At 54.2% G+C, this 18,175-nt stretch overlaps 1 protein-coding gene across 1 annotated transcript; it reads left to right on the top strand.

Annotated features, from left to right (window-relative positions):
- The first annotated feature begins 1,533 nt into the window (after positions 1-1,533).
- Positions 1,534-16,359, top strand: MAFK (MAF bZIP transcription factor K). Its single transcript, XM_059826591.1, is given in 5 exon segments — positions 1,534-1,566; positions 1,568-1,673; positions 3,290-3,322; positions 11,396-11,475; positions 12,626-16,359. Coding segments are annotated over 5 exon segments (687 nt in total). The 3' UTR covers positions 13,061-16,359.
- Positions 16,360-18,175: the final 1,816 nt, after the last annotated feature.

Here is an 18,175-nt window from a genome sequence, read left to right as displayed (position 1 = left end):
CAGCTCTGATGTGTGGAGCATCCTCCGCTCCGAGCATCCTCCGCTCCGCTCTGAGCATCCTCTGCCAGCGCCCAAAGCCCTGAGTCAGAGGTTTTAGCCCGGGGAGGGCTGGATGAGGGATGGCATGGAATATGCCGTCAGTCTTTGCCTCCCACTGATAAAATCCGATTTTAACAACCTCTCTGGCAAACATCTCCTGGACTGTAAGCAAAGGAGACCCCCACAGCCCTGCTGAGTGCAGGGAGCAATCTCAGCACCTTAAATAAGAGACACAACTTTCTTCTCACCATCTCCTGCCCAAGCCATCGGCACTCAGACCCTGCTCACCTCCGCCATGCAATCTGCAAAAGCTCAGCAAAACGGCTCTCCCCCAAAAACAGCTTTTATTCCCTGGCAGCCCTCCCCCCAGCTTCGGCACCAAAATGGCTCGACCAGCCGGGGCCTGGCTCCGAAGCCACCCCTGAGTGGCAGCGCCTGCCCCACGCAGCACCTCAGCCTTATGCAATCGCCGGTCGCTTCCCCACGCATGGGTGGCACCGGGGGCGGCAGCACCCACCCGCCGCGGCCGGTGAGCACCGTCGCACCGGGCATGCAAACCCCAGGGACCTCGGCATGCCACCAGCCCCTGCACCCCATGCTCATGCCAGGCCGCCCGGCGATGCCACCCTGCAGCGGTGGCATTCATGGGGGGACAGCCATCGCCTGCAGCCGGCGGGTCCCCAGCCCGGCACGGGGAGGCATCGCGCCCCGGGACCCCCCCTGCCCGGCCGGCTTGGGCCCCGCTCCGGCCATGCCAGGCACTTACATACACGTGTCTCCTCTTGACATTGTGGCTGCGGGCAGGCAGGCAGCAGGCAGGAGGCAGGCAGGGCTCCCAGCCGCTGCAGCTCTGCCTGCTCCGCCGTAAAAACCCTACAAGACGCCCGGCTCCTACCGCTCCTCTCTAGTAGCAGCGCCTGCACACACGCCTCTCTGGAGACTTCTCAGCCGCTCGCTCCTCTGGTTTGTGTGCTTTGTGTTTTGGGGTTTTTTTGTAAAATATATGTATCTCCACTCAAAGCCCTGAGGTGGACAATATGGGAGTTTAGCGATTTTTTAGATGTTCCCCAGCCTGGATGCACGCAGGGGCTCAAAACTCAGTGTATCAATGCCTCTACTCCCCCTTTTAGGGTGAGAGCGCTTTACCCAAAGCAGGGTGAAAGAGGTGCCTGTGCTGAATCCTGGACCGTGGCTTCAGGGAATCGTGATGCCAGACGTGTTTTGAGCACACAGTGGGTGGGCTAGACCCACAAAACCCCACACTTCCCAAAACAAAGCCCTTTTTCCATCCAGGTTTTCACCAGAGGTCCTTTCTCCCATGCACTCCTGTTCATCTGGTTAACGAGCGTATATAATTGCATGCTCCCTGCCCAGGCTTTCCCACTCTCGGGGGACTGGAGAGCCGCTCGTTGTTTACTATCGAAGGCCACTGCAGTCTAAAGGTCAGCAGCAAAGGACAACAGACCTTTGGAGCAGAGTTGCTTTCCCCAGGGAATGAAAACAAAAAGTAAGAGCTGTTGTGAACAGGACGATTCACCCAGAAAGAGAATTTCAGGCGACACGACCTCCCTATGCCATATGTGATCCATCAAACCCACGTTGTTGCAAAGACAGGGGAAAATACCTCAATTCTGGTGAGCCCCATGCATGGGGCTGTCACCCTCCTGCCCTCAGGGACCACCATCTCATGGATGTCTCTTGGGTGATGCAGAATGGCTCTGGCCACTCCTGGTTATTACCACCCGGAGAAGGCAGGTGGCCATGCTGGGGACACCGGTGTCCCCAAGGCTCCCACCACCAGCACACCTCTCCTTGCTTGTCTTGGCTCTCTGAGCCACCAGAGCCCCCCAGGACATAAAGGAGACCTGGAGACAAACCTCAGAGGCACCAGTGGGGACCCCGGGGATGGGTGAAATCTGCCCTCCAGCCCCGAGCTCACCCCGTCCCAGCACCTGGGGCAGGTTTTCAAACAGAGTCTGCAAATCTGGGAGAGGTGAAGGTCAACACTGTTGCAGTCACACCGGGTGGCAGGTTCATGACATCGCCTGGAAGCGTTAACCAACCTCATTAGCCCAGTTCCAATAAAAATTAGGGGTGTCTTAACAGCGGGGAGGTGTGTCTGCCCAAACCCCGCTTCAGCCAGGGCTCGCTCCGGCCATGTGGACCCGTGGGGCTGTGCCAGGCGTGGGGGTCCCCGTGTTTTGCAGCTCGTGTTGTGCAAAGGGAGCAGCAAAAGACGGAACCTTACTCAAAGCCCCAGTTACGGCCCTTAGATCTGCTCCAATGAGGATATTTGGCCCCGAGATGAAAAGCACAAATTGCACGGGGCGACACAGACTTTCTAATCCAGTTACGAAGGCAAAACAATCAAAGGGAGCCCGGTTTCGATGGAGGCAGTTGGGTTTGGTCAACCACACGTGTTATTACATTTTTTGGATGCATTTTCATCGTTGCTGGATGTCCACGGGGTCTGAAGCGCCTCTCACGCCTTTGGGGTCAGGGTGTCGCGTTAGCAGTTCTCGCAATTGCACAGGCAAAGAGCGAGGACTGGGCGCAGGACCTGGCCCGGGGGCAGGATCCGGCCCTGCAGCAGCGCTCGGGGGGCTAAGGACCCAGCGGTGCGGGGCCGAAGGCTGGTCCGGTGCCCGGAGGAGGAGGGCAAGCCCTGCCAGCGGCCGCCTCGTGGAGCCCGGGGACCAAAATAGCCCCCGATCCCCCCCCCCCCCCCGAGAGCCTCATGGAGTCCAGGACGCGTTCCCCCGCCGCCGCCTGCCCCGGCCCTCCGCAAACCCACGCACCCGTGGGGGCGCAAAACCCCGCGGCCCCCTCCATCGGGGCTGCCCCGGGCCAGCGGGAGCTTTCGGAGACCCCGGCGGTGGGGAGGGGGCGCCGGGGCGCGGTGCTCGGCGCTGCACGCCGCGGGGGCGGGGGGAGCTGGCTACGTGACGGCGGCGGCGACGCCCCGCCCCCTTCCCCGCGCCCTTCCCCATGAATGAACCGCGCGGGCGTGGCCGAGGGGGGGTGACGCGTCGCCGTCGGGGCGGGGCCGGGAGGGGTGACGCGCGGCGTGACGCGCCATGCCGGAAGCGGCGGGGGCGCTGGTTGGTCGGCGGCGCGGCGGGGGGGAGGGGGCCGCCCCGCGCTTGTTGTTGTCCGCGGGACTCGCTGGCAGGGAGGGAGGGAGCCGCGCAGCGCCCCCGCCGCCGCCCCCGCCGCCCCCCGCCGCCGCCCCCCGCCGCCGCCCCCGCCCCGGGCGCGCGCGCGCGCTCCCGCCGGCACGCAGGTGAGGAGCCGCCCGGGCGCGGCGGGGCGATGGCGGGGGCGGGGGGGGGGGGGGGGGTGGGTTTGGAGCTGAAGGCAGGCGGCCGCGCGCTGCCGCCGATTGAGGAGGGGGCGGTTCGGTCCGGTCCGCCTCGGTCCGGTCGGGTCCGGTGGGGCGCGGGCGGGCGGGCGGGGCGGCTGAGGTAAAAGTGCTGAGTCACCACCGCGCCGGGCACGTGGTGCCGCCGCCCCTCGCACCGGCCGGGCCGTGCGGCGCGCACGTGGGCCCCGGCGGGGCGGCGGCGAGGGGCGGCCGCCCCGCCCTGGGGCAGCGGTGGGGGGCCGGGGGAGCGCTGCCCGCGCCTGCCGAGCGGCCCCTCGGCCCGGCCGCCCCGAAGCGCCCGGGGAGCCGCGGAGGGGCGGGGGCTCGGCGGGCCCCGCGGTCACCCCTTCCCCGCCGCCTCAAGCCCAGCGCGGGGCCGGCGTCGCTCAGTCGCCCGCGGGACGGGGCCGGCGGCTGTCCCCGCGCCCCTGGGGACGCGGGGCTCGGGGACCCCTCGGGAGGGGCCGGCGGGTCTGCGCCCGGGTGGTGCGTTCCGCCCTCTTGTCATCGTTTTTATTTTTCCCCCCCAAGGATGAGCGCGCAGCCTGCCTCTGCCTTTGAATGGCTCTTAAAATACATGTGAGGAAACCTGTTGTGACGCCGCGCGCTCCGCCGGCTAAAAATAGCTGCTTTTGTAGTACGGAGGGAGCCGGGGCGCAGCCGGTGCCGGGCACCGTGGCGGCGGCCTCGGTGGGCCGCTCTCCGCCGCGCCTTATCGGGCGGGAGCAGCCGCCGGTGGGAAACGCCGGCCGGGCTGCTCGCTCCCCGTCGGGTGGGCTGGGGGGGGTTATCTCCCCCCAGCACGGCTGCTTTTTGGGCTGAGAGGGGGAGAGGCGCCTGGTGTGTTCGGGCTGGTCCCGGCTCCCGTGGCGAGGGATGTGTGTGCAGGGGGAAGCCCTGGAAAGGGGGTGCTCTGCGGCCAGCCGGGGACATGCTGGTGGGAGGAGAGGGGATGGTGACATTCTGGGAGCGGGTGCTGCCGCGTGACTGTCTGGTGGGCGAGGGTCGGTTTGGGATTTAGTCAGAAATGGGGTGGGTGGGGGAACCCTCTTCCGAGCTCCCGGTGAAGGCAGTGGCATAAGCTGGGGAAACATCCAGACCATGAGCGAGGGGAACTGAGATCTCCAAACTCTCACCGTGTGTCAGGGTCTGTTTGAGAAAGACCTCCTTCCTCCTCCTCTTCCTCAGGCTGAGAGCCTGCTTCCCTCCCTCATGGGCTGCTCCGTGGAGGATTTATTTTACAGATTCTGCTAAAAGCAGGCCATGAGGTCTCAAATTAGGAACGAGCCCCCTTTGGGCAAAGTTGTTACAGAAAAGGGAAAGGCCTCCATTTTCACTTTCACCTGGCCGCCCCTCCTTTGCCAGCGTAGTCCCAAAGCTGAGCTGGGACTGTGGAGGCGGGGGGAGACGGTAAGAGGAAAGCGTTCCCCCGGAAAGCTGCACGCCTTTTTCTTGCACTTTCAGTCTTTATAAGCCCCATCCGTCGAGAAGTGCAGCCCTGTGCCCCAGCCTGGCACGTTGTGCCGTGGTGCTGTCAGGGTTTTAGCAGGAAATGAATTTACCTTGTGTTTTTTCTCACTGATGAAACGGGCGCGCGTTCCTCCGCTTTTTCCCCTCTCTCCTTCCGTGTGTACGCCGTGCTGCCTGCAGAGAAGCCTTCCTCGTGCAGTCACTTCCTAGAGGTGATGGACGCCACGGTTGCCCAATGGCAGCAGGCAGGGCTGCGCGGCACCGGAGTTAACTCTGCTCCTACCCGGCGGAGGTGCCGGACGGCGGTCCGGCAGCGATGGGGCGATTGCTGCAAGATTGGGGTGTGCGGTGACTCTCACCGTCAGGACACCCTGCCCGCTTCTGCAGGCTCTGGGCTTGTCAGGGCTTTGTACCAGAGCCGTGTTAAATGTTCCTGGCTATATTACGCCAGGCTCGTACCCTGCTTTGCAAGTGTTTCTGAACCAGAGGCAGAAATTTGTTAGCTTTTTTTTTTTGCTTGCCTGTCAAGGACAGTGTGCTTTGTCATGTTTTATCTCATTTCTGCGTCGTCGCCTGTTTCAGCGATCTGTTGTGGCAAGGAGTTCAGTACTGCTGTGTGCCTCCTGAAAGGGAAAAATACAGATCAGCTTGATACACTCTTATTTCCATCAACATTGGAAGATGATTAATGGCGTGGAATGCGCTGCAGAACTTGGTATTGAAAATCTCTAGCTGTGTGAGATGTTTGGGAAGCGAAGAAAGGACAGCTGGGAGCGTTGGCCCCTGCGGCAGTCAGGGTTTGTGGGATAAGCTCACTCACTGATCGTTTTTGTAAACATCCAGCTGTGAAATACTTGAGCAGTGCTAGCACTTTCAATTATCAGGAAGTTTCAGGCTCAGCACCCTGTAGAGATGAACAGGCAGTTTCCACTTCTGTCTGAGCTATTGTTTCAGGCTATCTTCAAACTTGGGCAGAGAGTCTTCCAAGCATGAAGCAAGCACAAAGTGATGCAGCGCTCTGTGACCATCAACACAAGAACGGAGGGGGAAAAGGCAGTAATGAGAGCGATTAGCCTGCCGCTAAGCTCCCAAGCGGAGGGAGAGGTTGTGTAGCGACTCCCACTGCTTTGCAGTATTGCAGGACCCTGAATAGCGATGCCGTTGTGTTCCATTATTAGCAGTTGGTGAAGATGTCTGACTCAGTGGCTGGCACGTGGGGTCAGGAGCAGTCAAGTTAGGAATCCCAGCTCTGCCCCGGGATCCCTTTGTGCGTTCCAGCAAGTTATTTGTTGCTCGGTGGCTCAGCTTGGCTGTCTGGGGGAGATGCATCTCTGGCTGGTGATGCTGAGGTGTAATTCTGGTGTAGCTCTGTCACTGTGTTCTATAAGCTCATGATGGAAAAAGTGCTGTATGCGTGTCAGTACCGGGGCTGTCTGCCGCATACCTTTCCCCTTCAGCCACCTCCTCCATGAAGTTTCTGAGGTGACACACAAGTGTACCCTCCTGGTACTCTGTATCCTCTGCTCCTAACCACAGGCTCTCCGCAGCATCTGACTAGGTTGTTTACCGAACCGCTGAAGACTGTCTGATCCGTGTCCAGGCTTCCCCAGAGAGCGCCTCAGAGAGCTGTGTCCTGGCAGCTCTCAAATGTGCTCTGAAGGTTCCTGAATCTCCTCTTTGCTGCTGGATGCTGGTTCCGATCCATAAGGGAAATGGAAAGCTGGCCAGCTGGGCGAGGGCTGCGTGGAGCTCCTCTAGAACAGTAAACAGTGACTCACCCCCTCCTTGTGTCTTCTCTTTCTTCATGTCAAATATATTGCCTCGCATATGCTTCTACTCTCTGATTCACACCATCAGCCCGTCCCTCCCCGCTCTCGTTACAAATGAGTGACAAGCATCAGTCTGCCTTTACAGGATGTGTGAAGATTGCCAGAGCAGGAGAATGGTTTTTTGAATGATGGGGAGAGGGATGGTGCTCTGCCTACCATGCTGCAATGTGCTGGGAATCCGTGTCATGCCTCCGAGCGGCAGAGGCACAGCAACAAAGATTTAAGCATCTGTAGTTCCCTTCATCTGTCAGTTCTGATGTGATCCTTGGTAGGCACATCCATTTGGCTAGCGCTCTGGAGCTGAGAATAACTTGCGGATAAACGAAAAATTTGGGTAACTTTACTAAAACAGCTGTCTGGGAATTAAATCACTGCGTTTGGGAACGAGTAGAGTATTCCCTGCTAAACTGTCGGTGCTGAATTGAGACGCGATGGCAGAGATCCCCGTCGCTGCTTGAACCTTACGCTGTTTTTCTGCCCTCTGGAAGTCATCGCTGGCCTGGCCGAAGGTGAGGGTTGCATGTTTTCAGTTTGCTGTACGTGTCTGAGGATGGAAGCTAAACACCAGCAGGGCTGTCTGCCAGGCACTCATGGTCTGGCCAGGGTTGTCTTTCAGTGTAGAAAGAGTTTTAAAATTTGAGTTCATCCACAGTTGTCGGGTGTCGGCAGTGACTTTATAGTAATTCCTTAATGCGTAACGCGCTTTGAAAGCCCTGTAGCGTGGAAAGTCTGAAATCTCATTCTGGCATGTTTTCTTTCTTAATTGCAAGCCTTGTGTGGAAAGCTCTGTCCTACCTCTGCCCAAATCAGGCTTTCTGCTGTCTTCCCCTTTCAAAGCAAAGGAACGGGGGATCTTTAGATGGTCCAAGCTGAGACCATCAGGCTTAGGATGTCAGCCAGAGACCTGCAGGTTTTTGGGAGGATGCTGCAAGAGGCATAGGGGTTGTCTGAGACAGGGAGAGGGCGTTGGCAAGGCTGTCAATGGATAACTTTATTGCAGGATTACAAGGGCTCTTTATGTAACCCACAGTCAAAACACTTGCTTTAAATACAAGCGTGGAACTGCACTGGAAAAGCCTTTGCCCCTTACAGTTGGTGTATTACTACACGCTGGTTTATTTATGTAGCATTCAAAGTGTGTCGTGCTGCTTACAGAATAGAGAGGTAATGCGGTCCTTGTTCCAAAAAGCTGAGCTCCTAATTTTAGACGTGATGCAGCAAACGCAATTAAGAAAAGAAGGGCAGGAATAGGGTAAAGACTAAAAGGGTTCTAATAATCAAATCGCAGGCAGGGTCCCAGAAGAACCCCTGTGTGGCATGTTTAGGGAGTGCTGCTGGATATGACACGTTTGCAGGATGGTTTACGATTTTTTTTGTGGGGTTTTGCCTTCTGACTGTGGGAGATGCCCTGCCAATTGTAATGTTTGTTGTTGGTAGCTGAATAGTCCCAAATAGTCCTGATGGGAAGGATTTTGTAGGTGGGGAGATGGAGCCCGAGGCCCCAGAGGACTGCTGGTGAGGGTTGCAAGTGTTGTTGTATCAGTTTTGAGCGGAGCCTGGACCACACCTGTGGGTTCACCGGGTGCAGAGATAAGACTCGCCCTGGCACTCGTGTCTGGGTGCAAGACTTGAGCCTGTTTGAGTGTTTCTACTTGCACTACCAAATCCTGCCCTTAGGGTTGGGGCAGACCCTCATCTCCCACCCTTGTTTGAAGAGGGCCCAGTGTCACGGTTCCTGACAGTGCCCTGAACCTCCTTGCTCATCTCTGTGCCAGCAGTGGCTCTGGCACATTGCCCCTGGTGCAGTAGGATGGATCCCAGCCCATCTCGGAGGGATGCTGGCCCATCCGGGGTGCTTTGGTTTGTAGGGGGAGACAGGCACCAGGACAAGACCCTGTACCGAGCGTGAAGGCATCTGTGCCATCTGCCGAGGAATGTGCGGGGTAAGGAGATGTTGCTTCGGCGACATGGAGCAACAGGTGACCAGGAGGGAGCCGGAGCGTTTCTTGGGGTGGCAGGCGAGCCCGCACGCTGACCCCCACAGAGACAACCTCACCCCTCAGCTCTTGTTTTCCACGATATTTTACACTTCTTTCCATCTCCACTCAGCCAAGCGGCCCTATTCAGTTTTTCCATCGGTTGGTGTAGAAAGCGCTTTGAAGACTCGCTGGGTGAGGATCAAAAGGCTTTTTGTGTAATCGGTGGGTGTGACGGGTCTGTCGTCGGCCTCCCCCTCCTTTTTGACTTTCCTTTTCCGGTTTTAGCAGCGCGGAGTGCCGCCAGCGGGACGGCAGTGTGCCCCTTTCCTTGTAGGGATGGGGGCGGCGAGGGAGGGGGGATGCCGAGGGAAGGAAGAGTTTCTGATGCTGTGGGAATGTGAGCTCTCAAACTCTGTAAACAGCTGGTGACTCACTGCATAACTATGGCACCAACTGCCTGCGCGGCCCGCGGCGCTGTGCGTCTGCAGGGAGGGGGCTGCCGGCCGTTTCCTTTACGCACTGGCAGCGCCTCTGCTCTCCTGAACTCGCCGGGACCGTTTGGCCAAGACGAGGAGCTTTTTCCTTCCTCCTCCGTGCTAGCGCCTACGTCTGCGCCTCCGGCCTGGAGGTAGGGGTGGGCGGCGAACGGCCGGCGCGGAGGGGAAGTGATGGATGGCAAAAGGGCAGTGCTGGGGTCTGAAGAGGTGCCTGTGCTCGCAGGAGATCCTGCCTGAAGTCAGCCCTCGTGCAAAACACGCAGTGTGGCAGCAGCCAGGGGTCAGGCACATCCCCATCCCTCAGAGGTGACTGCCAGGGACTGGGACTTGCTCCCCTGCCCAGTGCCCAGCCCGCTCCGGCAGCCCCGATGAGGAGGCAAGGGCTGCTGGAGGTGTGCCCAGGGTGGGGTTTGGTGCCAGAGGAGAGGAGGGAAGGACTCGGTGATGCTCTAGAAAATGCAGCGCACACCAGTTGCTGTAAGTGGTCCATTCATCACGGAGCATCTTGGCTTGTGCGCTGTGCGGCTGTCCTTGTCCCTCCTCCAGACATGGAGAGCTGTGCTGTCTCGGGCTTAAAAATAGAGGAGGTGCCTAAATACACTCCCTAATATCTAGCATAGTATCTTGCAGCTTTGCACTTACGGGATTATTTATCCCCCCCCATCTTGATTTTTACGTAAGTCATGTGGTGATGAGGTGTCTCGACTGATAAAATTCAAGTGACAGCAGCGCGGGCTGAGGCAGCACTTTCACCCACATGGCTCCCACTGGTCCCCACACCCCACCTTTGCACCCCCCCAAATCCCACCACCCCCTGTTTGCAGATATGAATGAGTTTGTTTACTCTCCGACGACCTCGTGATGTCTTTGCACAGACATGACCTGAAGTCATTATTGCTTTTGGGCTTCTCTGTTTCCATGGCAACTGTCTCTGGGTTGGCTACTTTCCCAAGGTCACCATGGCAACTATCAGAAGGGAATCATGCTTGGGATGCTTTGGCTGGATTTTTCATGAATGATTAGGATGTGTGACACGATGCAGACGTGGAAATGGGGAGGGTTTGGGCTGGGCTGGGCCGGAGGTGGGGGGGAAGAGAGAGAGCGAGGACTCCCGCCAGACAGGCTGTGCGCTCCGCGGTGTCGTTGGGTGTGCAACCCTCGAAGCTGCCGTGCGTTGGGGGGGACCGGCACCTCTCACCCTCCCCACTGGGGGAGCGATAGGCAGAGGCTGTGATGGTGACACGACTGCAGTCGCCTCTCTCGTGGTAGGTACCCGACGGACCTCCATGCTGTTGTCACCGCGGCGTGAAGATTTTGGGTAGAGGTGTGGGCAGGTGGATTTTCCGCAAGGCGCTGATCGAAGGGCTGTAGTTGCCGGCTGAGGTGAGAGTGAAGGGCAGCGTCTCGGCAGGGGATGGTCTCTCTGTCGGTGGACATGCCTCCACGTCACTAGAAATATCAGGCAGGTCAGCTCTCACAGCCCGAGGCCAAGAGGATGGGGAAGCAACAGTCTTAGTGCATTGGGAGAGGCGAAATCCTGCCTTGCTTTGTTATCGGGGGGGGGCTTTTGTTTCTGTTGTTTGGGTTTTCTGGTAGCGTCTCCTTTGGGTGGGGACGGCACTGAAAGCAGGTTACAAACCAGGCAGCTCCTTTCTGGGTTGCTGATTCAATTTTGAGCTGGGTTAATAATCTAAGAATGAAGGGAGTTGTTGTCTTGTGGCTTTTCAGTGCCTTTTATGAGCGGAGGTAACTCTTAATTCAGTCCCTAATAGGCCATTCTGAGCGTCTGGGATTCCTCCGGAGGGAGGTGAGTGAGTGACTGGGCCTGGGAGGCTGCACTCTGCGCTCGCCTTGAGAAGGGGTGGCATATTGCAAGGCGGTGTATGGTGGTTAGCGTAACTGTTGTTTACAGACATGAGCTGGTGTCCTTTTCCCCACCTCCCTGCCCTGTCTTCCCTTCTTAATCTTAGTATAGTTAATAGCAAAATATGAGGTCTTTAGTGTTAAAAAGCAACGCGCTTATCGCTGAAAATTTCTCTTTCTTGTATCTGAATGGTGTAAACTGATCTCTGAATCCATCCCAGTGTTTTAAACAACTGTGTGGTTATTTCTTTTAATGGTGGTTGAGTTGGGGGTTTGGACTGTGTGTTGGGTATCTTCTTCCTACCTTCATCTCCGAGATTACTGTAACCTGAAAATCTTGTTTTGTTTTTCCAGTTGCAATTTCTGAGCAGTTTTGTCCGGAAGACTGTGCTCAGGTTATGACGACTAATCCCAAACCGAACAAGGCATTAAAGGTAGGGAAGAAGGCTGAGTGGGCGATGCTGGGTGGCAGGGGAGGCTGTCGCAGAACCGTGCTCTGTGACGTCGGTTGTACATGACTGTTCTTTTTCACTCTGAGAGACTCTTACAAATGGGTGCCAATACAATTTCCCACTATCTACAGGAAAGGTTAGGGTAGAAGAATACCAGCAATACCCAGAAGGAAGTCTAAAGTCTCTGGGATGGCGTGGAGGCTGGGGTATCCCAGTTGCTATCGAAGAGACTTTTGACTATACCAGGTATTGGCAGCATCCTGAAACCAGTGCTCCCAATCCTGTCAGTTAAGTACTTCTACTCTCAGGACTGGGAGGCACTGAGGAAAGGATGTGTTCAGCTGGTGTCTCTCAGATTTGTGGGACAGTAAATGCCTCAAACGTACCGGCTTGGTGGCGATCTGTGCATGGGTTGTGCATGCATTGTTGGAGTTTCTTTCCGTTGTCTCAGCTTTTCATTCCAGATGTCCTGCAGTCTTTGAAGAGACAAAAGGACGATGTCTTAAAGGTTCTGAAAATAATTGTGGCAGCAAAACTGCTTGAGAAAAAGGCACAAGGCATTGGTGTCTTTCTCATGTAACTTCAAAGTCTGGCCTGTGCGCCGGGAAAACCAAATCAGGTTGTGGTCCTTGAAGGCAAGCAGGGTTGGTGTTGTTCACTACTTGGATTAGCAGTCTTCAATGAAAAGCCCCAAAATGCTGAATTAAACCCCGCATACAAGTGGCTATTCTGCTTTTGAGATGCTGCACTGGTGTCCCAGCATAGTGCTGGGAAAAGGTGTCATCTTTAGCGTTCAGTATGAATTCCGGGTCCTGACAAAGGAACACAAAGGGCTTCAGTCTGCTTTACATTTATCTCCTTAAAAATCTTACTGTTCAGTTCACACTGGGTGTGTAAGGCTCACTGCTTTCTCTGACTTAAGAGGGTGACCCAAACCCAGATGACAGCAGTGCTCAAATCTCTGCCATGTTTTACCCAGATGTTTTAGTGGAGCATGTGCTCTCTACAGTGGTTCAGGGGTGTTTTCCAAGTAGAGGTGTCATGTTGCTGAGGGGTGGCCTGTTTCTTTTTGCTGTCCAGAACATCCCTTCACATAGGGTTGCTGCTACCCCTGTGCTGTTGGTATTTGCAGGTAAAGGAGGAGTCAGGAGAGAATGCCCCAGTGCTGAGTGATGATGAACTCGTGTCAATGTCCGTACGGGAGCTGAACCAGCACCTGAGGGGTCTCACCAAAGAGGAGGTCATCCGTCTGAAGCAACGAAGGCGCACGCTGAAGAACCGGGGCTACGCTGCCAGCTGCCGCATCAAACGCGTGACTCAGAAAGAGGAGCTAGAGAGGCAGCGGGTTGAGCTGCAGCAAGAGGTGGAGAAGCTGGCCAGAGAAAACAGCAGCATGAAGCTAGAGCTGGACGCCTTGCGCTCCAAGTACGAAGCACTCCAGACCTTTGCTCGTACTGTGGCGCGAGGGCCTATTACCCCGACCAAAGTTGCCACCACCAGTGTCATCACCATTGTGAAATCAGCCGAAATCTCATCCAGTTCTGTGCCGTTTTCAGCAGCGTCCTAGTGCCCTCAGTGGGGGGAACTAGCAGCCTTTCAGAGGGGAGGGGAAAAGGCTCTTATGCATTGTTCCGGAGTCCTTGGTCACGTCAAGAATTGGCATTTTAACAATTCTCTTCCGAAAGTGCAAAAAATAGAAAAGAAGAAAAGAAAAAAAAAACAAACAAACCCCAGACCTACAAAGGGAACTTAACTGGCTGCTTCTGTCTGGACTCAGTGGCTCCATCAACCTCTCGTGTCCAGGATTTGAGCTCTGTATGCAGTACAAGTTGCGAGATCTGCTTCCTCCTTCCCCCTGCCTCCCCAAACTCCTCTCAGCCGTGGGCAGCTTTCCAGCTGGGAGAAGATACCTGAGGAGCCTCCGGAGTCTTCATGAATGATGCTCAAGAGCCAGGAAACAGATGGACCGTAGAAATCATCATGTGAGATGAATGTATGGGAAAAAGAGTTTCCTTTAGTGGCATCCTACTCCCTGTAAGAAGGGTCTCCCCTACCTTCTCCACTTCCATCTGATACTACGAGGGCAGGAATATAGGCTTTTTGGATTAGATTTCATCCTGCTACGAGTGGATGGGAGCGGGAGGACGATGGAGACTAATGCTTGGGACTGACCACACCCGTTAGGAATAACCTTTTGTTTTCAATCCATGCTGTTAAAATATGGAAAAATACATATTTTACATATTTTAATATGCCCCATTACCTGTGTGGCCTATAAAAACTACATTGCAGCCTCCTGTATTCCAAGCTCAAGTTTCCCGATAGCTCCTTCCCTAAGGTGTGCCTGTGAATTGGGTATATTTATGCAGTTTATTTCTTCCAAATGATCCGTGGTCTTGAAGTAGCGGCTTTTTTTTATTTTCTGGATTCCCTGAAGCTGAAGGGAAAGAGGCACAGTAAATGCTGTGAAGGGCTGTGTGATGGGCAGGAGAAGGGGAGACAAGGAGGAAAAATGCTGCAAGTATTACCAGGTGGAGGCAGAACTGGTTGTGAGAAGGTGGGACAGTTCTGCTGGGATCAGCACTATGAGAAGGGGTTTGTGCAGAGTATTTCAGAAAGATGTTTTTAAAGCACTGAAGTGTAACTAGAGGGCAATAGTGTTCAGACAGGAGGAGAGAAGTTATAGAGCCTCCTCTTTGACAAAGCATTTGTAGGTTAGCAGTGAACATCCCAGCTGGAGAGCTGGGCTCGCCAGTCTTTGATGACCAGAGAAGGGCTACGGGGAGGTCAGATGGGAGCTGAAAGAGTCTTTTCCTCTCTGTAGCATGTCAGGTGCTGAAGTTGGGATCCAAAGAGTACAGTGAGCAACCCTCAGTGTTCAGACAACCTGTGTGAATGTGACCCTGAAACTTGACACTTTCTCTTGGGAATGGGTGAATTATCCTGAGAGGTGCACGGAGGGCAGGATGGAAAATTGGTGTGTGTGTAGGAGATGGAAGAATTGGGATCGAGAAGTTGTTTGTATGGCTCTGAGCAGTGGTTTGAGAGAGGGATTTCTGGCTTGGCAGTGGGCAGGAGGTGGGAAGCTGAAAGGACAGATTCTGCTGTTGCGCAGCAGTGCTGAAAAGATGAATGTTTCCAGGTCACTGTAAAAAAAAAAAAATTAGCTATGTTGGTGTTTATGTGTTTTGTTGTTGCTTTTTTTCTTTTTGAAGTAGGAAAGAAAAGGGACTGTGAGTTTCGCAGGGCAGGTCAGAGACTTGTGGAATGGACGATGCCTGTTGTCACGAAGGTGAGAAGAGAATGAGATTGCTGAAGTTTAAGATGATAAGAGCTTAGAGGATTTGGGCTCCAGAACAGAAAACAAAGATCACGGAGAATTCACGAGTGTTTTGGACTGAAAGAGAGTAATCAAGTGCCACCGTTGTTGCAAAGGGGACAGTCAACTGGCATCTGACACCCAGTATAATTTGTTTTTTGAGGCTTTGTCTTGCCTTGAATGGCAGTAAGTTTGTAGAAATGTAGTGAAGCCCTACTTGTCTTTGGAAGAAGTTGTTAGCTTGCTTTTTCTTTTTTTTTTCACCTTGTCATCGGAGTCTCTGGATTTCCCAGGAGGGTCCTTTGTGAAATAGGTTAATGAAAAGAGAAACCTCAGACGTGGTTCTCATTCAGTCCTCAACATTGACATCCGTGACCTTACTGAGCCAGAAAGGGTGTAAGTGAAATGCTTCCTGGAGGCTCGTTACCCCCGCCAGATCCATGTGTTATGGAGGGGAGCAGGGAGTTTCCTTCAAGTGATTTTCCAACACGTAGAGTTTGGATGACACTTAGCGTTACCTCATTTCTCCTCCACTCCCTCCCTATCTCCGAACAGGCAGATCGATGTCCTGTGTATCAGTACCAGTTATTGACTCCCACAGCAGAAGCTGAGGAAGAGAAAGATGTTACTGTCATTTCCTGGTCCTCTCATGTTCTCCAGCTCACAAACATTGGAAACTTTCCCAGACCTTACAGGTGCCTCCGAAAACAGGCAAAATGGAGACTCCTGGCACTGTTGGGGCTTTAAATGAAAACTTTAATGAAAAAGGCCAGTTGACTTGAAAATGCCCAAATGCTTCCAGTCTTTAAAACAGCTCCAGAGCTCCATAACATTCCTGGCTAGATAGGAACACCCTCTGGCTGCCCTTGACCCCCCCACCGGGGAAATCAGAGCAGTCGCACCGAGGGGGACGGAGGTTGAACTTTGTTCTGTGGGGTCTTCTTGCTGTTGGAATGAGTTGAGAAACATATCTTTACGTGGCACTTCCCTTGTGGCCAAGTATTTCTTTTTTTCCAGTTCTTGGAAGGGTGCCAAAGGCTTGTCCAAGTGATTGCTAGTTTAGTGCCAGTAGGCACTTAAATCTCTGGTCACTCGATAAAGAACAAGAGGCCTGGGTGTTGTTAAAGCTGTTGATACCATAGCCATGGTAGGTAATCCATATTGGATATCCATAAGGACCACGTGGAAATATTTAAAGAGAGAGAAATATATATATAAATATATAATTATATACATTTTATCGTACAGATTTTTCGTAAAAAAAAATAATTTTTTTTCCAAGTTTGATACTGTAAATCTTTATTAAAAGAAATTGCCAGTCCAGGGCTCCCTGGGTGGTGACCTGGAGGGGAATGAAATGTCCTGGCTAAACTTCCACAGAGGGATCAGAATTGCAAGGTAACGTGGAGGGAGGAATGACCCGAAAGCTGTTGACCGCATTGGAGACCCAGCTCCTCCACCCTCCACCCTGGAGGGCCCTCCAGCTTGGGGTTGTCGCATTGCATTCCTCTGGGGTTCGGTTTGTTTCTGTTATTTTTTTTTTGTTTTGTTTTGTTTTTCTCTCCGTCCTGCACTTGCAAGCCTGACACCCAGGGCGAGCACTGCGTGGGGAGCTGGCTGCTGCCTGCAGAGTTGCCCAGGCAGCTCTGGCAGCGTTCCCCTGCAGCTGTACCTCTTGCTTGTCTCTGCTGCAGTAGTTTGGATGCCGGGGCTCCCTTCTCTGCCCCTCTTAATTTGTCCCCCCCGGCCCCAATGAGGAGCGGGGGCTCTGGATTTGAGTGCTGGGATCCTCTCCCCTGGGCCTGGCCTTTCTTCGGTTGCTCCCCATCCGCAGTGTGACGTGGGAACCGCAGGCTGGGTGGGAGGCAGGAGAAGACGAAAGCATTGGGCAGGAACTGGGAGGGACATCTCTGTTCTTGTAGACGTGTTTGCTCTGCTCTCTATTGGGAGTGGGGAACCTTTCCCTCCAGGGCAGCTCCAGATCCCTTTGAAGCAAGTCAGCGTCTCTGCTCTTGCCCAGCTCTACCGTCTGCCGGAGGAGACCGCAAAGCGCAAGTTTGGAGACCTGGGTGACACCACAGCTCCGGGGATGGCCGGGGAGGGGACGAGGTGCTGGTGGGTGAGCCGGTGCGGAGGCGAGCTGTGGCAGGGCTGGGCGCGATGCCACGGGAGCGTGGAGCAGTCAGGCCACTGGACGGCTTGGACCCGGGGAGGAGGAGAAGGTGGCTTTTTTTTCTCTCTCAAATCATTTAAACTTCATTGTCATGATTGTTTTTATTTAAAAAAAAAAAAAAAAAACAAACAAAAAAAAAAAACACTTTTGTAATGTGGATTTGTTTTCCTTCGTCTGTATTTCAGTCTGCTGGGGTGTTTCCGTAGATGGTGGATACTTGCTTTCATTTTTTTAATGATAGAAGTCTTCTGTTTTAAGTTGTTTTTTATCACCAGCTCATTCTATCCTCTGTGGTTACTCAGTAATTTCATTTCAATATTTATTTTTGTGCTGCTTTTTTATTATAAAATAAATTATTGATATACCAAGCAATGTGGATTCCTGTTTGTAAGGCGAATAGCCCTGTGTATGTGTCCATTACTTTCTCTTGACAGCCACAACGTAATTTATTGCTGTAAATTTAGCTGCAGTGACTGGTTTTTTTGTACCTTTCCAATAAAGCATTTTCTGGTTTCAGACTTGCCCTGGTCTATGGTCAGCGTTTTGGAGCTTGAATTCATCTTCAGTGGAGTGTCTTCCTCGGTCTTTTTGCCTGCCTGTCCCTGGTGCAGCACACAGCTGACTGTCGGCTGTGGTGCTGCGGGTCAGCGATGTGTTTTTAGGAAGCAGGCTGGGCTAAGGCGAGCGTGACGGCTGCTCAGGCTTTTGCAACCGTCTGACCCAGTCCGGTGTAGCCAGCTCGCCCATCTCCCAGCCTTGCTGTGGTGCTTCCTTGGTGTATTTGGAACATTCTCAAGGGATAGCTCTTGTCCAAGCTGCTTGTCTGGTAGTTCCCGTGGTCAGACCATGTATATCTGTTCTAACGCAGGCTGTGCTTTTGTGTATCATTGGTGGGTATCGATGGTAGCGCAGGCAGGGACTGATAGCTCAGCAGGCACCTGCCAGCAGTTGTGATGCTGAGAGCTGGCTGCGTAAGGCTGCTCTTGGCTTGGAGATGCTGTGCTGTGAGACAGGTTACGGTGCTGGAGAGAGACGCTCCCCTCTCCTTTGGGTTGTGAAAGATCCCTTCACCGCTTTCCTATGCGACTGCTTGTGAATAAACTGCTTTAACCCCTTACATCAATATTTCATCTTTCTGTTTTTCCCTGTTTGGACTTTAAAGAGGTGGTACCTTGTGCTGGTGAGCTCCT

This window comes from Gavia stellata, chromosome 18, assembly GCF_030936135.1.
Source record: "Gavia stellata isolate bGavSte3 chromosome 18, bGavSte3.hap2, whole genome shotgun sequence".
NCBI lineage: Eukaryota > Metazoa > Chordata > Aves > Gaviiformes > Gaviidae > Gavia > Gavia stellata.
Note: the sequence above shows the minus strand (reverse complement) of the source record. Positions and strands in the feature narration are given on the sequence as shown.